Here is a 24,590-nt window from a genome sequence, read left to right as displayed (position 1 = left end):
TGGAAGATTTTTATCACGGAGATGGCAATATCATTTGAAAATTCCACCTCTCATGCTGAACCATCAAGGGAAGTTCCAGAAAAAGAAGAAAGCCTTCATGTTTTCACTCACAAGGGTTTATCTCAGGCTTGATGAACATTGGGTTCCTGAGAAAGGCAAGTTCAGGAGTAAGGCAGAGAGGGAAAGCAGGGTTGGGGAGGAAGAGGCTTTGGAATCGGAAAGATCTGGAATACATAGTCCCACCTTCACTTGTGGCTTTGAGCAAGATACTTAGTTTCTTTGTGTCTTTCCTAAAATGGGTGTCATGGCTGCACGTACTTCACAGGGTTTCAGGAAAAATTAAATAAGATAATAGATGTTAAAAATTTTGTTTAAGCAATAAAATTTAACAATTACTCAATAAAATATTTAACATTTTTTGACAAAAGATCCATTTTCTAGAATTTAATGCTTCAGCTGAGTCTAAGATCTTTAGTTAACAGAGGGGGATAATGATGCCTACCTAGGTGAGTAATTTAAATTAGATAGATATACATAGAATGCCTAGTATAGTACATGGAATATACTCAAAAAATTCTAACTACTTTGCAAAATTTGTGTTATGTTAAAACAATTTAAAGAACGTGACGGGATTTGAACACCATCTGAAGGCTAGGAGTAAACAGGATTCCTGCGACAGAAAGAAATACCTGGTGGACAGAATACCATAGGTAAGGAGCATCTCTTTTGGGTGATAAACATTCACAATTTGGCTTTCACCAAAACAGAAATCTTTATAACCTGGGTACTTGCCCATCAGTTTGGCTCCTGCTGCCCTGGCCGCTGCTGGACAGACTGAGGCTAGTCACCCAACTCAAGAGCGGCTGGCAGTGGCACAGGACGGCCAGCACCTGGCGTGCAGAATCTCGCAGGGGGAGGGGAAGCGGGACAGAGGAGGCAGAGAGAAGCTCTAGCAGCCTTCGTGAGGCTGGGAGGAAGGACGAAAGTCAATGGCAGGAGCTGATGAAGCAGAATTGAGAGCAGGGTCACCATGAGGGTGGACACAAAGCCAGAGGACTGGGATGAGCTGTGTCACTTGGTCCTATGCAGCCTGAAGGACCTTCCAGTTCAGCTAGGTGGTGGCGGTGGTTTCCTGCTCTCTTTGCTTTGGCTTGTATACTTTATCCCTTTCCACTCAGAAACGGAGCAGGTTCGGCAATGAGGTTCACTAGCCAGGACCCAGCTAGTTTTTCCTGAGCTCTCTGATGTGCTGGGCCACACTCAAGTGCCCTTAATGTGCTGCTTTGTTTAATCCTCACAACAACCCCAGGGGGCGATAGCTATCCATACCTCCAATTCACAAGTGCAAAAACTGAGTTTAAGGTGACAGATTTGGAATTTACTTATGAAAAACCTTTCATGCCTGACCAGGCGGTGGCGCAGTGGATAGAGCGTCGGACTGGGATGCAGAGGACCCAGGTTCGAGACCCCGAGGTCGCCAGCTTGAGCGCAGGCTCATCTGGTTTGAGCAAAGCTCACAAGCTTGGACCCAAGGGGTTAAAGCTCAAGCAAGGGGTTACTTGGTCTGCTGAAGGCCCGCGGTCAAGGCACATATGAGAAGGCAATTAATGAACAACTAAGGTGTCACAACGCGCAACGAAAAACTAATAATTGATGCTTCTCATCTCTCCGTTCCTGTCTGTCTGTCCCTGTCTATCCCTCTCTCTGACTCTCTGTCTCTGTAAAAAAAAAAAAATAAAAAAAATAAATAAATAAAAAGAAAGAAAAACCTTTCATATCTCTGGCAGAGAAGGACTGTATTAAAAGCATAATCTCAATCAATTTTCACATAATGAAGTTTACAATAATTCCTTAACATTTAAAATCCAGCCATTCAAATTTTTTTCTTGTCTTCATAACTTTTTAAAAATAATTTATGTTATTAAATAAATAAAGCTGCAGTGGCCTACAGCAGAAGTCACCTATGAAAAGAGCCAGGAGGTTCGCTGGCTGATGAGGAAGAGCAGGACACATTCCTACTCAGCCCTGCCCCCTGACCGAAGTGTGAGCATGTGACCACAACCAGTCAGATCCTCTCACAGGGAACAGCAATAGCATGAAAACGCCCTAAAGATCGAAGAGGTGCGGAGCCTATGGTGTGACCAGCAATATCTTGATGAAACTGTTACTTGGTTTCTGCTTCACAGATTACTGAATTCCAGTCTTTTCTGTTTTCCTTCAATTTTATTAGTTAGCCATACTGGGTTCCTGATTGACAACTAAAGAACCTACTAGAGGCCTTCCTATGTTGTCAGGGACAACACAGAGGACTCTACATGCATCACTTCTTTTAATGTTCGGTACAACCAGGTAGCCAATAATAAACCCATTTTACAAAAGTGAAAACTGAAATATAGAGCATTTCCCCAAAGCCTTGTAGGTGGAAAAGGTAGAGCAATGATTACAACTAAGGCCTATCAAACTTCAAAGTTCATATTCCAAACCAGTAGGATAGAAGGCTTTCCCACAGTAACAAGTTTAATGAAATATTATCTGTAGAAAATGAAGCGGGGCCCAAGGGAGGGATGCAATGAACTCAGCCTACGATTCAAGAGGGAAAAGGCTGCCAAACTGAACTCCACAGGACTAAGTGTCACAGGACACTAAGTATCTATCCCCTGGGACAATTGAGCTGAATCTTAAAGAATGCATGAGTTCACCAGGTAACGCAGGGAGGAAGTGCCTTTCAGGGAAAGGGCATATTAGCCAGACCAATCCTCTTGCTAGCCTTGGAGAAATTAAGAAACCTTATGCAGGTAGCTGGGTGGCTGAGCACCAAATCAACTTGTGCCTTGTCCAACTGTGAACAGATACCTTTGTACTAGAAACTGGGTTTACCTCGTCCTGCAGCCCAGGCCCCTGACTATACCTTAGTTCTAGTAAACAGGTCCCTATCCTGTTTCCCACCACTTTCTGGCATCTTGCCCTGCTGCTTTCTACCTTTCTGCCTCGGCATCTGATTACCTGCTCCCTGAATCCACGTTCCCATCTCTGCCTCAAGGGGACCATTGTAATGACTTCATATTTACAGAGCGTATGAAAAGTATGGGCAGTCTTCTGGGAGAATGGCTCCCAGACACGCCTATTGACACGTACCCTAAACTGAAAACTAAATCTAGGACTTCTTCATCAAATGAGATGGACTATCCCAGACTCATAAAATGAAGCCTTTTGTGTCAGCCCTTTCTTGGCAGCAGGATACTGTTTCCTTTCTGCACGCTGACTATAAATGATTTCACTAAGATTTTGAGACGATGGTGTCCATGGTTAGAATTTAGGCCTCAAAATGAACTCAGGCTTTTTGACTAGGAATAGGATTTGAAGATAAATCTCACTCAGCGTAACAAATATAATTTCTTGAGAAGAGAATTTGCTTGGGGTGGTTTTGTCTCTAGTTTTCATGCTCCTCTCATTAGCATGTTTTTCCTTTTTTGATGGAACAGAAGTGTTCACCTAATCACTCGTCAGTGATAATAGAACGTCACCTCTCAATGACCGGACGGGGACGGCTTGGAGGGGAGGCAGCCCAGCTCTGCAGACGACAACACGTGTGTCACAGAGCAGAACACAGGTTGTTTGGCATAGTCTGTCCGTTAGCAGTCTTTTACATGTAGGTGGCCAATATTTTCACACTTATTTATTTATGGAAGCAGAGAGAGAGAGAGGGAGAAAGAGAGAGAGAGAGAGAGGGAGAGAGAGAGAGAGGGAGAGGGAGAGAGAGACAGGAACACTGAGCTGCTTGCTCCTGTATGTGCCCTGACTGGGGAACTGAACTGGCAACCCTGGTTTCTGGGACGACACTCCAGAGTTATCTGGCCACAGCTTAATTTTTTGATTTTTGAGAGCCACAGAGAGGAAGGAAGGGAGAGAGGAGAGAAGAGAAGCGTTTGTTGTTCCACTCAGTCATGCATTTTTTTTCTTTTTGGTTGCTTCCCGTGTGTGCCTTAACCTGTACCTGGGATCGAACCTGCAACTTTGTTGTTTCAGGATGATGCTATTAACCGACTGAACTAACTGGCCACGGCCTGATATTTTCATCTTGTGGCATTTACTCATCATGGTCAAAATCAACACCATGGATTTGGGGAGATACTAACTGAATCCCTGCTCAACCCCAATGGCCCTGGGGCTGTGGGGCCAGCTGCTCGGCTTCTCAGCGGCTCACCCCTCGCTTGTTCCACGCTTCTCAGCGGCTCACCCCTCGCTTGTTCCACGCTTCTCAGCGGCTCACCCCTCACTGTTCCACGCTTCTCAGCGGCTCAGCCCTCACTGTTCCACGCTTCTCAGCGGCTCAGCCCTCACTGTTCCACGCTTCTCAGCGGCTCAGCCCTCGCTTGTTCCACGCTTCTCAGCGGCTCAGCCCTCGCTTGTTCCACGCTTCTCAGCGGCTCAGCCCTCGCTTGTTCCACGCTTCTCAGCGGCTCACCCCTCACTGTTCCACGCTTCTCAGCGGCTCACCCCTCGCTTGTTCCACGCTTCTCAGCGGCTCACCCCTCCCTTGTTCCACGCTTCTCAGCGGCTCACCCCTCCCTTGTTCCACGCTTCTCAGTGGCTCACCCCTCGCTTGTTCCACGCTTCTCAGCGGCTCACCCCTCACTGTTCCACGCTTCTCAGCGGCTCACCCCTCACTGTTCCACGCTTCTCAGCGGCTCAGCCTTCACTGTTCCACGCTTCTCAGCGGCTCAGCCCTCACTGTTCCACGCTTCTCAGCAGCTCAGCCCTCGCTTGTTCCACGCTTCTCAGCGGCTCACCCCTCACTTGTTCCACACTTTAGAAAGAGGAGGGATATTTTAAATGTGTTTAACACAGTGAGTGCATGTCGCCCAACAACCAATGAGTGGTGGTGATTATTACTCTATTATTATTATTATTCCTCTACTGAGGGATTGTAACAAGGACGTTGACTTAGTTGAGAATTTCTTGGAAATTTTATAAACACAGAATGGAAATTCCAGGTATCTCTCCTAAGCTCTTTCTTTCAAGGAAGAAAATTGCTACAAAAGTACCCATTTTGACACAGAATGGAAAAATACTGTACTATGAGACAAAAGCTCTTCTGACCAGTAATGACTTTTCCTTCCCAATTGAGCATATTTCCTTTGTGTTCCAGGGCCTTTGCCATATCTGAGTGATATCTCAGGCAAGCCGGTGACTTGGCGAGAGTTGCTCAGTTACTGCGCATACTGAACAATGCTGAGTTTGCGACCTGCACCAAGCGAAGGCTAAAGTAAGATGCTTATTCCAGGTTTCATTAAGTCATTGTGGGTAATTTTAGTCACACACTGCAGCGACATGCGAAAATAGATTATGATCAGATCCTAATCAACGCTCTGAGTGGGGAGATCTCTGTTCATTGCTTGTAATGACCCTGCAACGTCATAGCCTTACTTTATAATGCTGCTGAAGACAGCAGTATCGTTTAAGTGTATTTCACTCTCTCCAAGCTATTATGCCGTGCTTGTGGGAGCCCCATAGGCTCCCTTTCACCTCTGGGAGGGGCAGTCCTAGTGATTTCCTGCCAGGAAAACCCTTCCCCACTTCCAAATTTCCCAGCAGAGCCCTGAGGACCAGAGCTGCCCTCTGGAAGCCTGCAGAAACCTGCTCTGCTTCCTTCCCAGCGGCTCTCTCTCTCTGAGTGCTCCAGGGAAGTGCTGGAGGGAAGGGTCTCGCTGTGATTGTCCCAAAGGGAGGGGAGGGAGTCTTCTGCCCCGGGCAACTGTGAAGTCCCAGGGTCACAGGTGAATTCCAAGAGCATGCTGCTTCTCTTCAAAACAGCCTGCTCCCTCCCCTGAGAGGAAAGTAGTGGATGTGCTCTGAGAAGAAGGCAGATAGGGGAAAGAAAGATAAGTAAATTTGGATGGGGAGGAAAGGGCTCGGCTGGTGAATGATGAAGACAAACAATGAGACCCCACTCCCAGCAAATGGGTTAACCCCAAGCCAGACAGTTCCAACACTTCCATATTCAACACCAAATCTCACATCATGCTTGTTTAAGCCACCGGACATGTGGTTGAAGCAGTCTGTGTTATTAACACCCTAAAAATAGTTTGTGTCTATTGAGAGTCTACATTACATGCTGCCACGTATAACCCCCTGACACCCCCTGTACTACCACCAGCCTCAGCTCCCATATACGGTGAGATACAGGCCCATGGGGGGCTGAGAGCTGCACAGCTAGTAAATGGAAGAGCTGGGACTGGCACTCAAGAAGGAGGCTAATGTACTGGTTCTTCTTGGGTGGGTAGGTGCACTTGGCAATGCTGTTAGACATGTTTGTCCTGATTTAGAGGGTGTCGGTGGCATCTTGTGGGTGAGGGCAAGGGGTGCTGCAGACACCCTGCAGCACAGAGTGGCCCCTACAACAAAGTTGTGTGGCCCGAAATGTCAACAGTACTACTGAGAAACCCAGGACTAAAGGCCATGCTGTACGTCAGCAAGAGCGTGGTCTTTCTTCATCCTCCATAATGCTAATTCTTTCCTTCTGCCCTGTTGGCGTTGCCCTGAGAATAGAGTGCTGAGGAGAGGAGCAGACTAAACGGTACCGGAGGCTGGATCAGGGAGCACACTGAGAAACACAGTCCTGTAAGATGCTGGACGCAGGACTGCTCACGAGCTTGGAAGGATTCTCTGTCTCTCTACAACTCTCATATGATTTAGGAATGTTGGATCCTCAAAGATGGAGACGGCTAACCAACTGCCTGGAAGTTCAAGAATGAGTTAGGCCACTTAGGTCCCGGAACACGTGAAGGCACCTGGAGCCGCATCGCCTGAGTGCTGGGACATCACGCATTCGTGGGGGGGTGTTCTGGGAGGGCAAAGCGCTCTGGCTGACCCACACACAACCTGAGGCAGCCTTCGCTGCACCACAGGAGGAGGAAGCAATAGTTTCTTTGGGTCTTTAGTCACATTCCTTCTTAAAGAGATAAGTTTTCCTATCCTCTTCCTCTTGTAAATGACCTACTTTCTGATAGCTTTTAATTAACTCATCACTATCCAGTCACAAATATTTTAACTTTCCTTCCTTTTATCACTTCTCACACTTGCATAAAAAAAACTGCTCCAGTAAAGTGTTTATTGTAGGAAAAACATATATATAGACAAGCAAAAAAAGAAAATAATTTCCACAATCATGCTACCCAGAGCTTGGCCACGGTTAACATGTTTAGCTTTTTTCTATCTGTCTCCATAGGGCAGTGATGCAGCACAGCTTGTTGTGTGGTCTGCTTCGTTTCCCTGGAACACACTGGAAGCATCTTTCCAAATGAATCAGTCTCCTCATTCACCAGAGTCTTTACCTGCTGGGTTGTATTCATATATTTGACTGTCTTTAAAGATTCGGGCCAAATGACAGGTCCGCCAGGGTTTCGTCATGATGCTTCCTCGAGTTAAAACTCTTTCTAAAGGCTGGGCGGTCCAGAACCAGGGCAGGGGGCACTGAAAAACACTCAGGCATCTTCCAAAGATGCTGCGTTTGCAGCTACTTTGACAGAAAGGTAGCAGTTTGCCCTACATTTCCTACTAGAACTTTCACTAATGTGGTGACTTCTGAGGCCCGAGTGTCATAGACAATGCTTAGGGTACCTCTGATGGCCCCTTCAGTCCTATGGCATAGCAAAGGTGGCTTGGAAAGAGTAGAAAGGAAAGAGGGGAGGGGAGGAGAAGACAGATTAGAAAGAAGAAAAAAAGCAAGAAGTATTCAGAAGGATGGCGGGGGGAGGGCGTGAAAGATGCTGAGATCTTGGCTTTGCGTGCAGCTGGGTAGTACCAGCCCGAGCTACCTCCGCTTGTCCTCCCCTGAGGAAACGGGAGCTTTTCCAGCGAGGTCATGCCAAGTCCTCGTTCTACTATTTAGATGCTTACTCACTCACTATCAAGCTTTTCAAATGCTCACATCTGGGCTGCATTACCGAAGAGGCCCATGTGTTTGGGGAAGATAATTTACAGCAGCAGATACCAAGCCCCGCCTGGAGAAGTTCACCAGCAACCTGGGGGAGTTGGACTCCCATAGAAATAGCCTTGGTTAAGTGAATGATGGTGCATAAATAAATTACGCGGTGTCTGTACACACATGTGTCATGTACATATTTTGCAGATATAACTGAGATTTTATAACTGAAGACAACACTTTAATAAAGGGAGAACTAGCTACCCTCACCTTGAATGTTTTCTTTCCTCCATGCAGAAGCAATACGAGTTTCTGAGCTGTTCCCTGCATCCTGGCGATAACAGCCAAGACCGTGTTCTGCCTCTCAAACTATAGGACCCCTGAGCTTAGCTCAGGAATCAATGAGACAATATTTAGCCAGTGCCTGCCCTGGATTAATGCTATATTTCACTAGAGAGGAAACTTCCAGAGAGCAAAACTGTATGGTATTTTCCTTTTCCAGAAATGCTACGATAAAAAAAAAAAGGAAGCGAGGTTTTATTATGTTTGCATTATCATTCTGAGTCTCATGATATCTACTCACTGTTGCCTAAGACCACAGTCACCATCTGCAGCGCAGTGCACCGTGTCCGGGCCGGAAACGTGGCTGGGTCGGGGGACTTGTCATTTGAAAAATTTCCCAGGATGATTCTGATGCACCCCCTCCCTTGGAGAAGCTCTGAAATACAATGTATTTTGCCATCTAATATCTTTTACTATAGTGATCAGTTATTTATTATAAAAGTGGCATAACTTGTTGAACCTATCTTCGCTGTGGGCATTTGGATACTTCCTTCTTCCCTGAGCATCAGCGACTGAGCAGCTGCACAGCGCATGCCCATGTATGAGGCTGGGCCCAGGTCCGAGAATGCACGGGGCTGCTGATGGGAGAGGCAGTGACCCTGCTTTCAAGAGGTCCTCCATATTTCCAGAGGCTCCTACAGTGACCAAATATTCAACCAAATCAAGTATTGTAACCGGTTCTATTCTTCAGGGACTGTCTGCAAGCTAGAGGGTGCTGGTGTCTACTGGGATTAAGTATCCCCAACAGTTCTGTTTTCTTTAAAGAGGAGGCCAGAGGTCCCCTGAAGGCAGTGACTTACTGGGTACGCGGTAACCACATTGGTAGGACTTCCAAGAACTAACTACATTCCACTCGATGACCTGGGTCAGTGCCCTATTGAGCAGCTGCACAGCGCATGCTTGATCATTTTTTAACTAAGTTGGTGTAGCAACAAGTAGTTAATTGGAATAATAGCAGAGACTTTTATGACCTCACTGCACTGTTGGGAAGAATTAAGGGAATAATTAAAAACTTCATAAGAGTGTCAGACACGAAGGAGTTAAGGGAAAGTCACTGCGGAGATGTGGAGCGCCTGGAGCTGACAGGACACTAAGTGCTGAGGGACAGGCAGCAGGCGCCCCGCGTCTCAGGAACCTGCTCTGACCAGACAGAGCGGCTCTCTGGACGATCGCACAGAGGGAAGACAGAGGTTCCTCCTCTGGTATTCTGAGGCCAAAACCAGACCAGATAGTAGCTGTCAGAGAACTAGTACACACGTCTGATTACCAAATACGTGGCACTTGTTAAGTTCTCTAAAGACAGGCCGCTTTTGCTGAGCAGTCCACTCCATGAGGGTCGCATGTGTGGCCGAGAGGCAGCAGGATGGCCGGCAGCCCGACACCCTAGGAGCCTGGACAGAGCAACCACGGAGGCTCGGAAGTAGACCTTTACACACGCAATAACACACTGCCTAGGGAAAATAAAGCGAGTCACCCAACAGCTTCTCAGCCTTCTTTTTCTCTAACAAAGGGGACGAATTGGGGGTAGAGGTAAAGGAAGAAGCTGAGAGGAGAGCAATTTTTACTGTTCACACTATACTTTCATATAGCTTGACATGTTTGCAGTGATAATATAATTCTTTGTTAAAAAACTGATCTATAGAGCTATTTCCCCTACAAGATTAATACAAGATTAGAATTTCTTTTTTCTCTGAAGGCTGCTTAATTGCTAACACACATTTTTTCCTGTCCTTGCTGGCTGGTGTTTGTCCTTCTCCACTTCTATGGACACAGGCGCTCCTGTTACACCCCTTCAGGGCACTGGGCTTTTCCGTGGGGCCCCTGTGCACTTCTCCCTACCAGCTTGCTCCAGGACAATTCTCCATTATGCTACTCCCTCCTGGGGTTTAACAGTGTAATGGCTGCTAGTAAGAAAGACATCCTAAACCAGCTTTCAGAATAGAAAGCAAAAAGAAATTACAGGTTGTCAATACTTTGTAGCTGAGTCACAAGTAGCTACTATCTACAATAAGCATTAACTCATATATAAAAAATCCTTAAAAAAGAGGATGTCTTATTACCATAGTTTTGGATTTCATGGAACACAATGAAGTTAAAGAAAAAAAGTGTAGAAATCAACATGATTTTTTCCAGGTAAGCATAGTATAAAAACCCACAAAAAGAGCCTTGGCCACATGGCTTGATTGTTCGGAGCGTCATCCCCAAGCTCAGAGGTCGCTGGTTTGATCCCCAGCCAGGGCACATACAGGAATAGCTCAATGTTCTTGTCTTTCTCTCCCTTCCTCTCTCGCTAAAAATTAATCAATAATTTTTTTTTAAGCCTACAGAAGGAAAAATAAGAAGCTTCCACTATCATGCCATAAAGCAACACCCAACAAATAAAACAAGCTCAGACTAAAAGAGCATTTTTCAGGTTGGTATAGATTTAGATTTAAGGTAAATCTACTATCTTAGCTTTTTAAAAAATCATATTTAGCTTCAGACCAAGAAAACAAAATTTATCATCAAATTCAGGATAGTGGGGAAAGGAGCTTTCAGCAAAATTGGTAATGTTTTATTTCTTAAGCTAGGTACAGGAACAGGGGTATTCCTATTCGTAACATTGTTTTATCTTAGAGTGTGAGTAACTAATGTGAAAAACTATTTCCATCATGGCTGGTTTTAAGAAATCATTGATTAAATGAATGCATCCATTTCGGGAGGAAACACTGAAGCCCCACATGTGATTATGTGACCTGCCCAAGCAGAGTGCAGGTAGCAGTCAGGGACTCTGCGTCTTTCTCAGCAGTCAGTCCCTCTGTCTGCAAGCAGAACTCAGATTTCTGTACTGTTAAGATCATTCTTCCAGCAAGTATTTATCTACTATTCAAATTAAAGGTGTGAAATCATATAAATGCAATCATTTCCAGTCTCTAAAAAACATTCCTACAGAAAATGTATGTTTGCCATATTTCAAGTATAAAAATCCTAATGTATGTTGAGTCAGGTATTAAGATACCTTACCTATGTTTTTCAGCTTTAAATTGATTACAGGTGCTTTGAGTCATAAAGGAAGGTGATTCTATCCTTCATCCTCAAAGAAAACTGTTCTAACCAGGATCTATCGTGACTGCTCCCCAGACTAAGAAAATTGAGACTGTCTTTCACATAATATTTTAATAGGTTGCTTCTTTCTTAATTCTTGATCTCTGGTCAGCAGAATTGTTTTTTAAAGGGAGGTGGGGATGCTGGGTGTCTGTGAATACATACCTCACAGCAAAGTACAGAATGGTTGGGCCTGGCTTCTTGGGCAAATCATGGTCAAGAACTCGGTGATCTAACTGCAGCCAGTTCTGCTGACCCCTGCACGAGCAAAGCGAAGAACAAGAATTAAATAGAAAATCAGAGAAAGGTTCAGTAATTCACCCTGTTGACAAAGCGGTGGAGAAAGTTACCCTATAGACTGATGGCAGGTATTTAAGTTCTTAAAACTAGTAATGAGAACAATTGAGTAATATCTAACAAAATTATAGAAGTACCTGCCCTGAATTAGCATTTCCACTTCCAGGAATTTATGAAGGTCAACTTGCATTGTGAAAAATGGCCTACATATACTCATTCACTGAAGCATCGTTCATAGAGTGAAAAAAACTCAAAACAATCTCAATATCTAACAGGATGCTGTTTTAAAAAAAGAAATTGAACCTGAGTGATAAAATACAATGCAGCCATATGAAGATCAATGCTATCTTTACAAACTTATTTTGAACAATATCCAAGATACAATGTTAAATGAAAAGGCAAGATGCATAACAGTGCATATAATGTTATCACCATTTTTAAAATTCAAAAATAGATACACTTAGCCTGACCAGGCCGTGGTGCAGAGGATAGAGTGTCAAACTGGGATGCAGAGGACCCAAGTTTGAAACCTTGAGGTTGCCAGCTTGAGTGCGGGCTCATCTGGTTTGAGCAAGGCTCACCAGCTAGAGCCCAAGGGGTCACTCGCTCTACTATAGCCCCCCGGTCAAGGCATATATGAGAAAGCAATCACTGAACAACTAAGGAGCTGCAACGAAATATTGATGCTTCTCATCTCTCTCTCTTCCTGTCTGTCCTTATCTGTCCCTCTTTCTGTCTCTCTCTGTCACGGTAACACACACACAAAAATATATATACACCTATATAGGTCTGCAGGTATGTGTATAAATATATATCAGGTCTACCGGAAAGTTCTGTCCGTTTCTATCACAACAAGTTTCGACACGTAAGCACATGTTTATTTGGCGCATGTGTGCCTCTCTTTTTTATCACTTAATGTATACATACTGGTGTAGCAAATTAACTAAAACAAAGTTGATTCACGTTAGTCTTATGTGTGAAGCCATAGTGTACCCATGGCTACTGATAAAGTTCATTTATGCCACTGTAATTTTTACGAATTTCAACAAGGAAGAAATGCTACAAAAGCATGCAGAAATTTATTGAAAGTGTTTGCTGAAGGTACAGTTTCTGATAGGACATGCAGAAGATGGTTTGAAAAATTCGAAACAGGTGATTTTGACCTTTCTGATAAGCCACATTCTGGGCGACCATCTTTGATCAATGACGATGTTGTTAAGACCATGTTGGAGCAAGATCCTTTTCTGACAACATCGAAGATCTCAGAAAGGCTTAATTCAGCTCAGCAAACCATTTCAGACCATATTCGGAAGATAGGATTGGTGTGTGTAAAGCCAGTAGCCACGACCACCATCACAGCAGCCTGGCCCATGTAGGTTCGCATTGGATTCGGACAGTCGGTAAAGAAACAATGGAGCCAAAAACTTTAATCAATGGGCCATCATCTTTAATCCTACCTTGCACCCTATGGGCAAGTAAAAACACACACTGGGCTCCAAAACCCACTCACATTCAGTGCTCACAAAGCTACTGTCTTATCTGAGTTTCCTAGAATCAAAGGTTTCTAGCTCACCAGACTTTTATTCACCTCTGTTCCCCATCTCCTTCCTTCTCCCTGCACAAACTCTGCACTAACTGGCTTCTCACTCAACACTCCGCCATCTTGGCTGCCTCTCCTGGCTTCCTCCATGTGGCCTTTCTCTGCTGTCCTCTCTGCTCTGCTCTCTAATGATAATCTCAGAAACCAAGAGCGCAAGCTCCCTTCTGCCCCCTCTTTATAGTGTAGATTCATAACCTTTAATCCAATATACAAAATAGGGGAAGTCTCTAATACAAAGTCACTTATCTGGGGCATGATGGGATTGTACCAACCCACATCAAAAAGGGTGGGAAAGGCTTAATTCTAAAACCAAGCCTCAGGCTACAAGGATCCTGCCTGCCCACAGCCCACCTCCAACACACACTAATATCACCTGGGCGACGGCTTCCACGTGGGCAGCGCCATCTTTAACAAAGTGAGCATAATATATTTTATCTGCCCAACAGTGTGGAAATATTCAAGATGGATGTCACATGAATTAAGTCAGAAGAATTTGGATGATCGAGTCGTCATATGCACATCTCTGCTTGCTCGAAACAAAATCGAGCCCTTCTTGAACCGGATGATAACTGGGGATGAAAAGTGGATTACCTACGAAAACATCGTAAGGAAAAGGGCATATTGTGAACCCGGAAAACCTAGCCTTTCCATCTCTAAACCAAATTTGACTCTGAATAAGAGAATGTTGTGTATATGGTGGGACATTCGAGGACCAATACATTATGAGCTTTTAAAACCAAACGAAAGCTCAATTTGGAGAAGTATTGTCAGCAACTGGATAATTTAAAGACAGCAGTCCAAGAGAAGAGGCCGGCGATGTTCAATAGGAAGAACATCATACTGCATCATGATAATGCCAGGCCACGTGCTGCTTTGGGGACTTGTCAAAAAATTGCAGAACTAGGCTGGTGTTGGGCAGATAAAATGTATTATGCTCACTTTGTTAAAGATGGTGCTGCCCACGTGGAGGCCGTTGCCCAGGTGATAATAATGTGTGTCTCTGTGGGCTGTGGGCAGGCAGAATCCTTGTAACCTGGGGGGCTTGGTTTTGGGATTAAGCTTTTCCCACCCTTTTTGATGTGGGGTGGTACAATCCCATCATGTCTCAGATAAGTGACTTTGTATTAGAGACTTCCCTATTTTGTATATTGGATTAAAGTTTATGAATCTACACTATAAAGTGGGGGCAGAACGGGAGCTTGCTCTGTTGGTTCCTGAGATTATCATTAGAGGAGAGAGCAGAGAGGAGAGCAGAGAAAGGCCACGTGGAGGAAGCCAGGAGAGGCAGCCAAGATGGCGGAGTGTTGAGTGAGAAGCCAGTTAGTGCAGAGTTTGTGCAGGGAGAAGGAAGGAGATGGGGAACAGAGGTGAATAAGTCTGGTGAGCTAGAAACCTTTGATTCTAGGAAACTCGGATAAGTCAGTAGCTTTGTGAGCGTTGAATGTGAGTGGGTTTTGAAGCCCAGTGTGTGTTTTTTACTTGCCCGCCAGGTGCAAGCTAGGATTAAAGATAATGACCCACCAGTTCTTGGCTCCGTTGTTTCTTTACCGACTGTCCAAATCCAATGCGAACCTGCATGGGCCAGGCTGCTGTGATGGTAGCCCTGGCTATTGGCTTTACAGCTGGGAAATTCTGTCGCATCCACCATATTCCCCGGACTTAGCACCCTCCGACTATCACTTGTTTTTGTCCTTACAAACTTTTTTGAAGGGCAAAAAATTCAAAAATGAAGAAGATATCAAACAAGCACTGGTTCAATTTTTCGCATCAAAAGATAAAACTTTTTTTTTTTTTCATTTTTCTGAAGCTGGAAACAGGGAGAGACAGACAGACTCCCGCATGCGCCCAACCGAGATCCACCCGGCATGCCCACCATGGGGCGACGCTCTGCCCACCAGGGGGCGATGCTCTGCCCATCCTGGGCGTCGCCATGTTGCGACCAGAGCCACTCTAGCGCCTGGGGCAGAGGCCACAGAGCCATCCCCAGCGCCCGGGCCATCTTTGCTCCAATGGAGCCTTGGCTGCGGGAGGGGAAGAGAGAGACAGAGAGGAAAGCGCGGCAGAGGGGTGGAGAAGCAAATGGGTGCTTCTCCTGTATGCCCTGGCCGGGAATTGAACCTGGGTCCTCCGGACGCTAGGGATAAAACATTTTTCAAAAATGGGATATACAAATTGCCCTCACAAATTTAATACAGTTTATTGACGGTAAGAAAAATTTGTATTTTGTTTTATTCCAAAAATGGACAGAACTTTCCAGTAGACCGTCTATAAATAAAATACCTCTGAGAGGATAAACAAGAAATAACATTACATGCCTTTGAGATAAAAAACCAGGTGACATTAAGTATATTAATCTTTAAATTCTTATTAAATATAAAATCTGAAATGTTTTAGATAGCAGGGGAAAACTTTTGGTTATTTAATGAAATCAGACAGACATATCATAATGTTATACTTTTTTAAAAAAAGTACAAAGTTGAATGCTCTCTGGGTACTGCTTCTGGGTATGTGTGTATTATATATTTATTTATTTATACATACTTACATATATAATTAACTTTTTAATATTTAAGCATACGCAAGGTGAGGTACAAGTAGGTTTACAGTTGTCGTTTGGAAAATATTATAATAATTAAATAATAATACAAAAAGAAACTCTGCTTTTGCATACTCACAACTGCCCACCTGCTCTGCCCTCCTTGCATAGTTGTTTATTTATTCCAGGGCCTCCCACTTTCTGGGTGTAAACCATTCTTCCCGACCTCTGCTCCCCAGGAGGTGGGGGACCAATAACACCCTGGCTCAGGACTGCTTGCAAAACATTTTCAAGGCTATTCTACTAGTTGCTCAGTTTTGGGCTGTAAATGCCCAGAGGGCATAGACTGGTTTTGCTTGTTTACATAAAACAAGAGCACGCTGATAGTGTGGGGTGTTATAGTATAACAAAATCTATAATGGGTCAGAAGATATTTTCCAACCTAGTTTGGTCTTTAAGTAGACAGTTTTTAAAAATCAGAAAATGCTAAGCTGTATTTGTTATAAATAGAAAGGAAAAGTGGACATAACCAATGCTAATATTAATAGTAGTAGCTAATCTTTATTGAGGAACTGCGCTATGCCACCAAGCTGGAACTTTTTATACAGGAATGCTCTATTTAACAGGAACCTTGCAAGGAAAGTGGCAGAGCTGGGATTTGAACCTGGGACTTCATTTATTTATTTTTAAACATTTTCCCATTGATTTGAGGGAGGAAGAGAGAGAGAGAGAGAGAGAGAGAGAGAGAGAGAGAGAAAAGCATCAACTTGCTGTTCCACTTAATTGTATACTCATTGATTGCTTCTTGTACATGCCCTGATGGGGGAGACAACCCATGATCTTGAAATGCCAAGACAACACTACCCACTGAGCCATCTAGCCAGGATGAACCCAGGATTTTCAATACAGGAGAAAATGAGACTATGGGTTGAATTAGCTCTTATAACTTTTGGCTTGGTCTCTGTCACTTACTAGTGGCAACACTGGAAAAAACACTTTTGTTTCTGTACTGAGATTTCTGATAACTGTTTTTAGCTTTCCTTGGAGGAATATTATGAAGATAAATAAGCTGATATAAGTGACAGAAGGGGAGGTTCTTAGAAGTACTGGTGTTGTGTGTTAAAATAACAGAGGACTGAAAGTTCAGAGTTTCCTACACTATATTTTATCAAGTTTAGTATTGCACCGAGTTAGACATATCCCATTTTCAGAGGTGTTTAAACCTGTCTTAAAATACATAAAATATTGTATAGTATCAGATCTCAAAAGTTTTCTTGTAGAAAATGAGACTCATCTTGAATTGCCCTTTTTGCTTTTATATTTTTGTAGTATCATTTAAAAAAGTGTAATGAATATATATGAATTTGCATGGAATGATGTCCAAGAATGAATAAATCAATTCTTGTAACCACAGAGGCATACTCAAAACACTATTCTACATAGATGAAACTTCTGGGCTATATACAGTTCTGGGTAGATATAGAACAAGTTGCTACAGTCAAAAGGCACTGGCTCCAACTGTTATTTTAAATGTTTTTATAAGAAGATACACATGTAAATGTAATATAAAGTAATTTTTAAAGGATAGAAAATAGATTTTTAAAAATCCACCCATAATCTCACCAACAGGATAAAGTTAGTACAAAAAGTGAAAATTACACATGACTCTATCACTGAGACACAAAAGTTTATAATCTGCATTTCTCAAGTTTTTGTATCAGTGAGCGTAACAGAGCTAATCAATAAACTGAAGGCAACTGAATCTACACATTCACTTCTATCAAGCTGTGCACACCAACCTTAAAGAAAGTTTCCTTTTTGGCTAGAATTGTATCAGTTAAAGGCCTATTGGATGGGATGGTGATCAAAAGTCACAATTGTGCTGCAAAACCTATTTGTTGTGTCTTCATAAACAAAGTTTATTCCGAAAATCCTTTCTAAACAGAGGAAGAAAAAACATGAAATGGGTTGAAGGAAATGGGAGCCGCTGCGTCAGGAGGGCGATGACTGCCCTCTAGCGGTAACACACTCATTCTGCACACAGAACACCAGAAGGTACTAACCCGGGTCAATCTCTGGAACTCTACACCTTCCTTCTAATGTGACCATGAATTTGTTTCTGTTGGTCACAGCTTTTATTATGTAATTGAAAAATTCTGGTTTTCCCCCACTTCTCTTGGCCTGTGGAGTAGGGTATAGACATTATCTAGTTTTATTGACGAAATGTCCCCCTCCACTTTGCCTTACTTTATTTAGAGCTGGTCACCAAAGGCCTACGGCTAATGTGGCACCTGGGCTGGAAAATGCAATTGGAATATTCAGCATCCTGGGGGGGACTCTACTCAGTGGGTTCAGAGTCAGGGCAGGAAAGGGGAGCAATGAAAGAAAATACTTTCCAAAAATATTTACCAGACCAAAAACTTAGGCATGTGACCAAGGCATTCCACGGAGACACCGTTAGAGGCAATATTCCAGACATGTTCCCCAAAAAAGTGCAAATGGCCAGTCCCCACTCACTCCCCCAACAGAAAGCCCAGCTCATACTTCTTCTGAAAATAAACACAGCCAGAGCCAGAAGACATCGTCCGAACTGGTCATAATTCAAAAATAGACTCTGCTGTCACTGGCAGGGGAGTGCATGGAAGATGTTTGGAGCCAGGCTTCTTGGAAGAACTAACACTGGCCACTGCCGACAAAGAGATGCTGGGCGGAGAAGCCTGAGTGAGGCAGTCTGCTCTCCAGAGGAGACTTAGACAGACATCGAGGGTGGGAAAGTCATTACAGAGAGTCACTCATAGCATTCGTTTTATTTCTGAAGGAAAGGCCTTCCAGTGTGAACATTTGACATGTGCTGTCTGCTTGTGCTCGCCTGAGCAGAGGACTGTCGCAGGGGTTGCCATGCGGACTGAACCCCCTTTTCTAGTCCACTACGGACTTTGTAGCCTAGGGAACTTGAGACCCCACGGTCCAAACCATGCCATTCTTCTATATAACATCCTTCCATGGTTGGGGGGTGCCTCTCCCATCCACAGGACTCATGATTCGTGGACTCCCCTATGTTCTTGTCTCTCGTATCGGACTTTATGATCATCTCAGTCTCCTTACCATGGGGAAATGTACCATGTTTGTTATCACATCCATGTACTGGCCTACAAAATTCTTCCCTGGAATGCCACCTCCTGTTGTCTCTGAAGCCTACCTGCCCCGCGAGGACCAGTTCCAGTCATCCTGCTATGCGAACCCCACACCAATCCTCCTCCAGCCTCCTTCTGACCTATTGCCACAACTGCTCTATGTATTGTATGCCTGTGCTGTGGGCTGTGCATGCTTACCTGATTTAATAGTACATTATACTAGTGCTCTATCATACGTGCCTTATGTAGTACTGATTATATGGGTAGTATTATTATGCCTATTGTACAGTGAAAACACTTGAGTGTCAGAAATGTTAGTAATTGATCCAAGATCACACAGCTGCCAAGATTCTATAATATCCACCCTGTCTCCCTCCCAATATAATATCTTGTCTGACTTTGCCTCTTACTCTCAATATTCTAGCCACAATGACTTTTTCCCCTTTCTCAAATAAATAAAAAAAATTAAAAAATGATATAATAAAGGAAGAGAAGGAAAGGAAGAAAAGAAAGAAGTCAAGCTCAGTCCCACCTTTTGTCTGGAATGCTTCCCTAGAATTTACAGAACTGGCCCTTGCTTTGTCTTATATATCTCTTCCTAAAACCTTCCTACCTCACCCTGTCTCAGACTGTACCCCAGCCTTTTCTGATTATGGTCTCTTATGTTCTTCCAAGCACTACCATTTCTGGTATTTCCCAATTTATCCATGTGAGCTGCTAAGTTATACCATTGCAACAGAAGCTCCCGGAAAGCTAGACCTAGTCTGTGTTATTCACAGATGACTTCCCAGGACTTGGAACATGTCTGGCATTTAGTGGACCCTCAAGAAATAATTCTTCAATAAAAAGTTACTCTAATATTTATGCTTTTAGCCTCTACTCTAATATCGCTTCTTTAAATGACAGCGTTTATGGCACATATTGTTGTACCATGTAACTTAGCCAGTAAGTATTTATGGTTTTGTCTTCCACTGTCAGCTATTGTGTGTGTGTTAAATATCTGATTCACTACTACTCAGCCATAAGAAATGATGACATGGGATCATTTACAGCAAAATGGTGGGATCTTGATAACATTATACGAAGTGAAATAAGTAAATCAGAAAAAACCAGGAACTGCATTATTCCATACGTAGGTGGGACTTAAAAGTGAAACTAAGAGACATTGATAAGAGTGTGGTGGTTAGGGGGGGCGAGAGGGGAGAGGGAGAGGGAAAGGGGAGGGGGAGGGGCACAAAGAAAACTAGATAGAAGGTGACAGAGGACAATCTGACTTTGGGTGATGGGTATGCAACATAAGTGAACGACAAGATAACCTGGACTTGTTATCTTTGAATATATGTATCCTGATTTATTGATGTCGCCCCACTAAAAATAAAATTATTAAAAAAAAAATAAAATAAAATGCTGAAACTACAAAAAAAAAATCTGATTCACATCAACTAGTCCTAGTTTCCAGCCAGAGCTTGTGGTCAGTGGACATCTACACTTCTTATTTCATCCAGCAGAGGACTGATCATACAGGATCCCAAAGAGTTACTGATGAACAAAATTTTGTGATTCAGAGTGAGGTAGGTGGTTTTGAGTGCACTGTTTCTGCTTTGTGGAACCCTTCTCAGAAAACATTTTGAGTCCAAAATCAAAGTCTCCAGGTTTTCCATGTCTCCTGACAACCAGATGCCTGGTTTCCCCAGGCCAAGTCCGGAGTCTGAGGGCACTTCCTGGCCATGCTAGGCCTGTAGCCCGCCAGGCTGGAAAGATTAAGAAGTCACAGGTGTGAAAAACAAATTAACCCCTTTTGAAGATTATCCTATGCCTGATTAAGCTGAAGAAATGAAGGAACACTTAAATTGGGAGAGTTATGGAAAGAAGGCTGGGTAGTTGGCCAATGTAGTTTGTCTGGAACATTTTCTTGGATTTTATTTTGTGTGTGGCAGAGACAGAGAGAGTCAGAGAGAGGGACAGATAGGGACAGACAGACAGGAAAAGGGAGAGACGAAAAACATCAATTCTTGGTTGTGGATCCTTAGTTGTTCATTGACTGATTTTCCATATGTGCCTTGATTGGGGGGCTACAGCAGAGTAAGTGACCCCTTGCTTGAGCCAGCGACCTTGGGCTCAAGCTGGTGAGCTTTGCTCAAACCAGATGAGACCGCACTCAAGCTGGCGACCTCGGGGTCTTGAACCTGGGTCCTCGGCATCCCAGTCTGACACTCTATCCACTGTACCACCGCCTGATCAGGCTTTTCTTGGATTTTAATATCTGAAGAGATCTTTGGAAATTTTCCCCAGAAAGGGGAAGAATTCTTCTGATAATGTATCAGGCTGCATATAGTATGGGTGAATTGTAATATAGGCAACTTGAACTGTCATAACACACACACACACACACACAGAGAAAAAACTGTTGATAAGTCCAAACACATGGAGTTTTAAATTATCATGAATTTATTGTTATATACCGGCCTCATTTTAGAGATCTGACTTCTGACAAATATATACAATATCCAAGTTAGCATAAAAAATGAAAGTAAAAGAAAATATATGGTAAAGAGGTAACATAAAATGGATGTAAGTGGAAGTTAAAAAGTCTACTCCATATTAAATTATATACATATTTTATTGGTGGGCCATAAATATTCTTTTAAACTTTCTTGCCAACAACACTGAAACATTGTTCAGTTTCAAGATCTGAATGAATGACTAGTGTTTCTCTGACTGATACAGGAGCTCAGTAAGCAAGCACAGAGCATTCCGAGAATAACAAACTCGTTACAACAAAGTTCTAAAACAGGACAATATTTTGAGTTCTTAAAATGGTCAATATTCCCTTTCTTCTTCTTTTGCCAATAGTGCTAGGAGAAAAGTCTTGCATTAAACAGTCTTGAACTGGCCCTGATGGTCGGCTCAGTAGTAGAGCTTGGCCTGGCATGTGGATGCCCCGGGCTTCAATGCTCGGTCAGGGCACACAGGAGAAGTGACCATCTCCTTCTCCACCCCTCCCCCGTCTCTCTTCTCTCGCAGCCATGGCTCAATTGGTTTGAGCTATCCCTAGATGCTGAGGATGGCTCTGTGGAGCCTCTGCCTCAGGTGCTAAAATTAACTCAGTTGCGAGCATGGCCCCAGATGGGCAGACAGGGGTTGCCAGGTGGATCTGGTTGGGGTGCATGTGGGAGTCTGTCTCTCTATCTCCCCTCCTTTCATTTGGAAAAGAAGAAAACAAAACTTTAAGCAGGATATAATCTAACTATTGAAGCATTTCCTCCTTTTTGCTAATTGTGAATGACAGTGAGTAGGTAGTCTAGACAAAAGATAAAGAATTAAAAACTGGACAAACACTTACGTGTTATCTGTAAAAGTGATTCCAAAGTACTCCTTTTCTTTCAGGTTGAAATGTGAAGCCACGAGGTCCAGCAACTCTCTTGATAAAAGTTTTGGCTGTCATATAAAAATCTGATTAGAAACAGTTTGGTTGTTTCTCTCTCTATTGTTATCACCTTCCTCTGCCCCAATAGTTTTCAACAGCTTTTGTTTTTGAGTATCTGCTGCCCCCGTGCTGCCTAGATCAAGCTGTACAGACCATTCTCTAAGAGACTGGGAAGGCGGGAGATGAGAACAGAAGCATCAATGAGACCATCATTTTAATATATTTGCAATTCAGTCCAGCGCCTACTTCTTTCCTCTAAAATAAAACTGGGCTTACTATTGTGTTCGCATTTTGGAAAAACACTAGTTCGTATGTGGTATGGTGCTACTGACCAAGGCAAAGAATATTAAACACCTCTCTGTCTGCATTGTAGGAATAATTTTGCTTGGTGGGGACTAGTTGAAAGGACCAAGATCCAAGGCTTTGAGGATGTCACAGGTAGAGCTAACAACAATAGTGACCACTCATTGTGCTTAATTACATCTCCCATCTCATTTCATCTTTACAATAAGCCTATGAGGTACTGGCTTTTATTTCCATTTTATGGATGAATCAGGTAAGGCCAAGAAATGTTCAACACCTTGCTTGATGTTAGAAAGGGCGGGGATTAAACCCAGTTCTGTTTGATTACAAAGCCTAAATTTTTTACTTCTCTCTAGGTAGTAATTGTACCCTTTGCACAGATGGTCATTACTAGTATTTCTTGAGCACCTAGTTAGAGGAAGGATCTAATCTGTGAGCTTTTCGAAAGCACTGGACTCGGTGGCAAGGAGCACGGTTTAGAATCAGCCAGATGTCTGGAGTGACTGTGGATGCTGGATTTGCAGGGGCTGGGAGAAAAGGAGAGTACTCTGGGGGGGTTGTCTGGACTTTGAGCCAAATAGTTTAGGGTCATTATGATGGTTTGAGGGTTGCACGTTTCTATTTGAGAAGAAAAATAGTCAAAATTAGTGAGAGAGAGAGAGAGAAGAAAAGAAGAGAAAAACAGGCAGAAATCTAGACTAAAATGTCTACTCTGGTGAAACTATTGTTGACTGTGCTATTTTCATTTTAATTGAAGCCTATACATAGTGGGCAAGGGACAAGCCTCAAAAGGGAGAAAAATTTAGGTTCGGTCAAAAGAAAGAATTCTAGTCACAGCATAGGTGTGGCTGTCAACAGGATTTTCTACAGTTTTTAAGACTCTTGGTCCAAAGTGTTGGGTAAATAGAGAAGCCTCAACAATTAATATTATCATCACTCATATAATCCCATATATTTTATAAGGTGATTTCATTCTCATATATAATCTAGCTTGATTTTAACCATAATTTAAGCAAGGAAGATGAGGCAATTGTAATCTCAGTTCACAGTTTTGAGACTAATTATTTAACTTGGACAGTATCATGTAGGACAGCGGTTCCCAACCTGTGGGTCGCGACCCTGGCGCATATTTATTATACAATACATTTTTAAATAAAATATGTATTTCCGATGGCTTTAGGCGACCCCTGTGTTTTGGTCGGTCGACCCCCGCCGGGATCGCGACCCACAGGTTGAGAACCGCTGATGTAGGAGGAAAGTGGCAGAATGCGAATTTCAGCCCAGTCACTCCTTCAGGGAGAGTCATGTCCCCCAACTTACCAACAAGAGGGTCCGGGAAGTAAAATATCTTTCCTGGAGCCACCCAGCTACTGTGTGTCATAGCCAGGACTGAAATTCAAGTGTCTCTGACTATGTCACCAAACTCCCGTTCTATACAGTCCAGGTTTTCTGACCTCAAAGGTACCTCTGCCTCCTCAATCCATCCTGAGTCCCCGACTTTGAGGCACAGATGAGCAGCAGCCTGGGTACAGGCTCTGGAGCTCAGAGGGGTGGGGACTGTCCCTGTGGGCAACTCCTACCTGAACCAGCAGCTCCAGCCTCCGATCGTCCAGCAGGTGCACCTGGCAGTGCCTGCCTTCTGTCATCTGTGGAATAAGACAGCAAGAGTGGCGTCAGGGCTGGGCTGGCAGGAAAACCCCTGACCTCCACTTATCATTTATATCATATGTGATGCGCACAGCCTAAAAATGGCTTCACTTGAGTTCATCAAGAGGCTTGGATATAAACGGATTTATTATATAGCATTAGCTCTTGGATTTTTAAAATTTTAATTTGTGCTCTTTGATTTAAAAGAAGAAAAGAATGACTTCAATTAAAAAAAAGAATAAAAAACAAAGATGACTCAATATATTAAAAAATAATAGCTATACGTGAACACAAGA

The 24,590-nt window shown here is 43.4% G+C and overlaps 1 protein-coding gene across 7 annotated transcripts in view; it reads right to left on the bottom strand.

Moving 5' to 3' along the window:
• The window catches only part of FRMD4B (FERM domain containing 4B), a 351,637-nt gene that overhangs the window by 99,683 nt on the left and 227,364 nt on the right, over positions 1-24,590 (bottom strand). For all 7 annotated transcript variants that reach the window (XM_066244557.1, XM_066244558.1, XM_066244554.1 and 4 more), the window contains 3 exons: positions 24,228-24,293; positions 22,261-22,355; positions 11,516-11,608 (listed from right to left, as the gene is read on the bottom strand). In XM_066244557.1, coding sequence (XP_066100654.1) covers positions 11,516-11,608; positions 22,261-22,355; positions 24,228-24,293 — 254 coding nt within the window. The remainder of the gene's footprint in view (positions 1-11,515; positions 11,609-22,260; positions 22,356-24,227; positions 24,294-24,590) is intronic.

This window comes from Saccopteryx bilineata, chromosome 10 (assembly GCF_036850765.1).
Source record: "Saccopteryx bilineata isolate mSacBil1 chromosome 10, mSacBil1_pri_phased_curated, whole genome shotgun sequence".
In the NCBI taxonomy this organism is placed as follows: Eukaryota; Metazoa; Chordata; class Mammalia; order Chiroptera; family Emballonuridae; genus Saccopteryx; species Saccopteryx bilineata.
The sequence above is the reverse complement of the archived record's forward strand: the minus strand, read 5'-3'. Positions and strand labels throughout refer to the sequence as shown.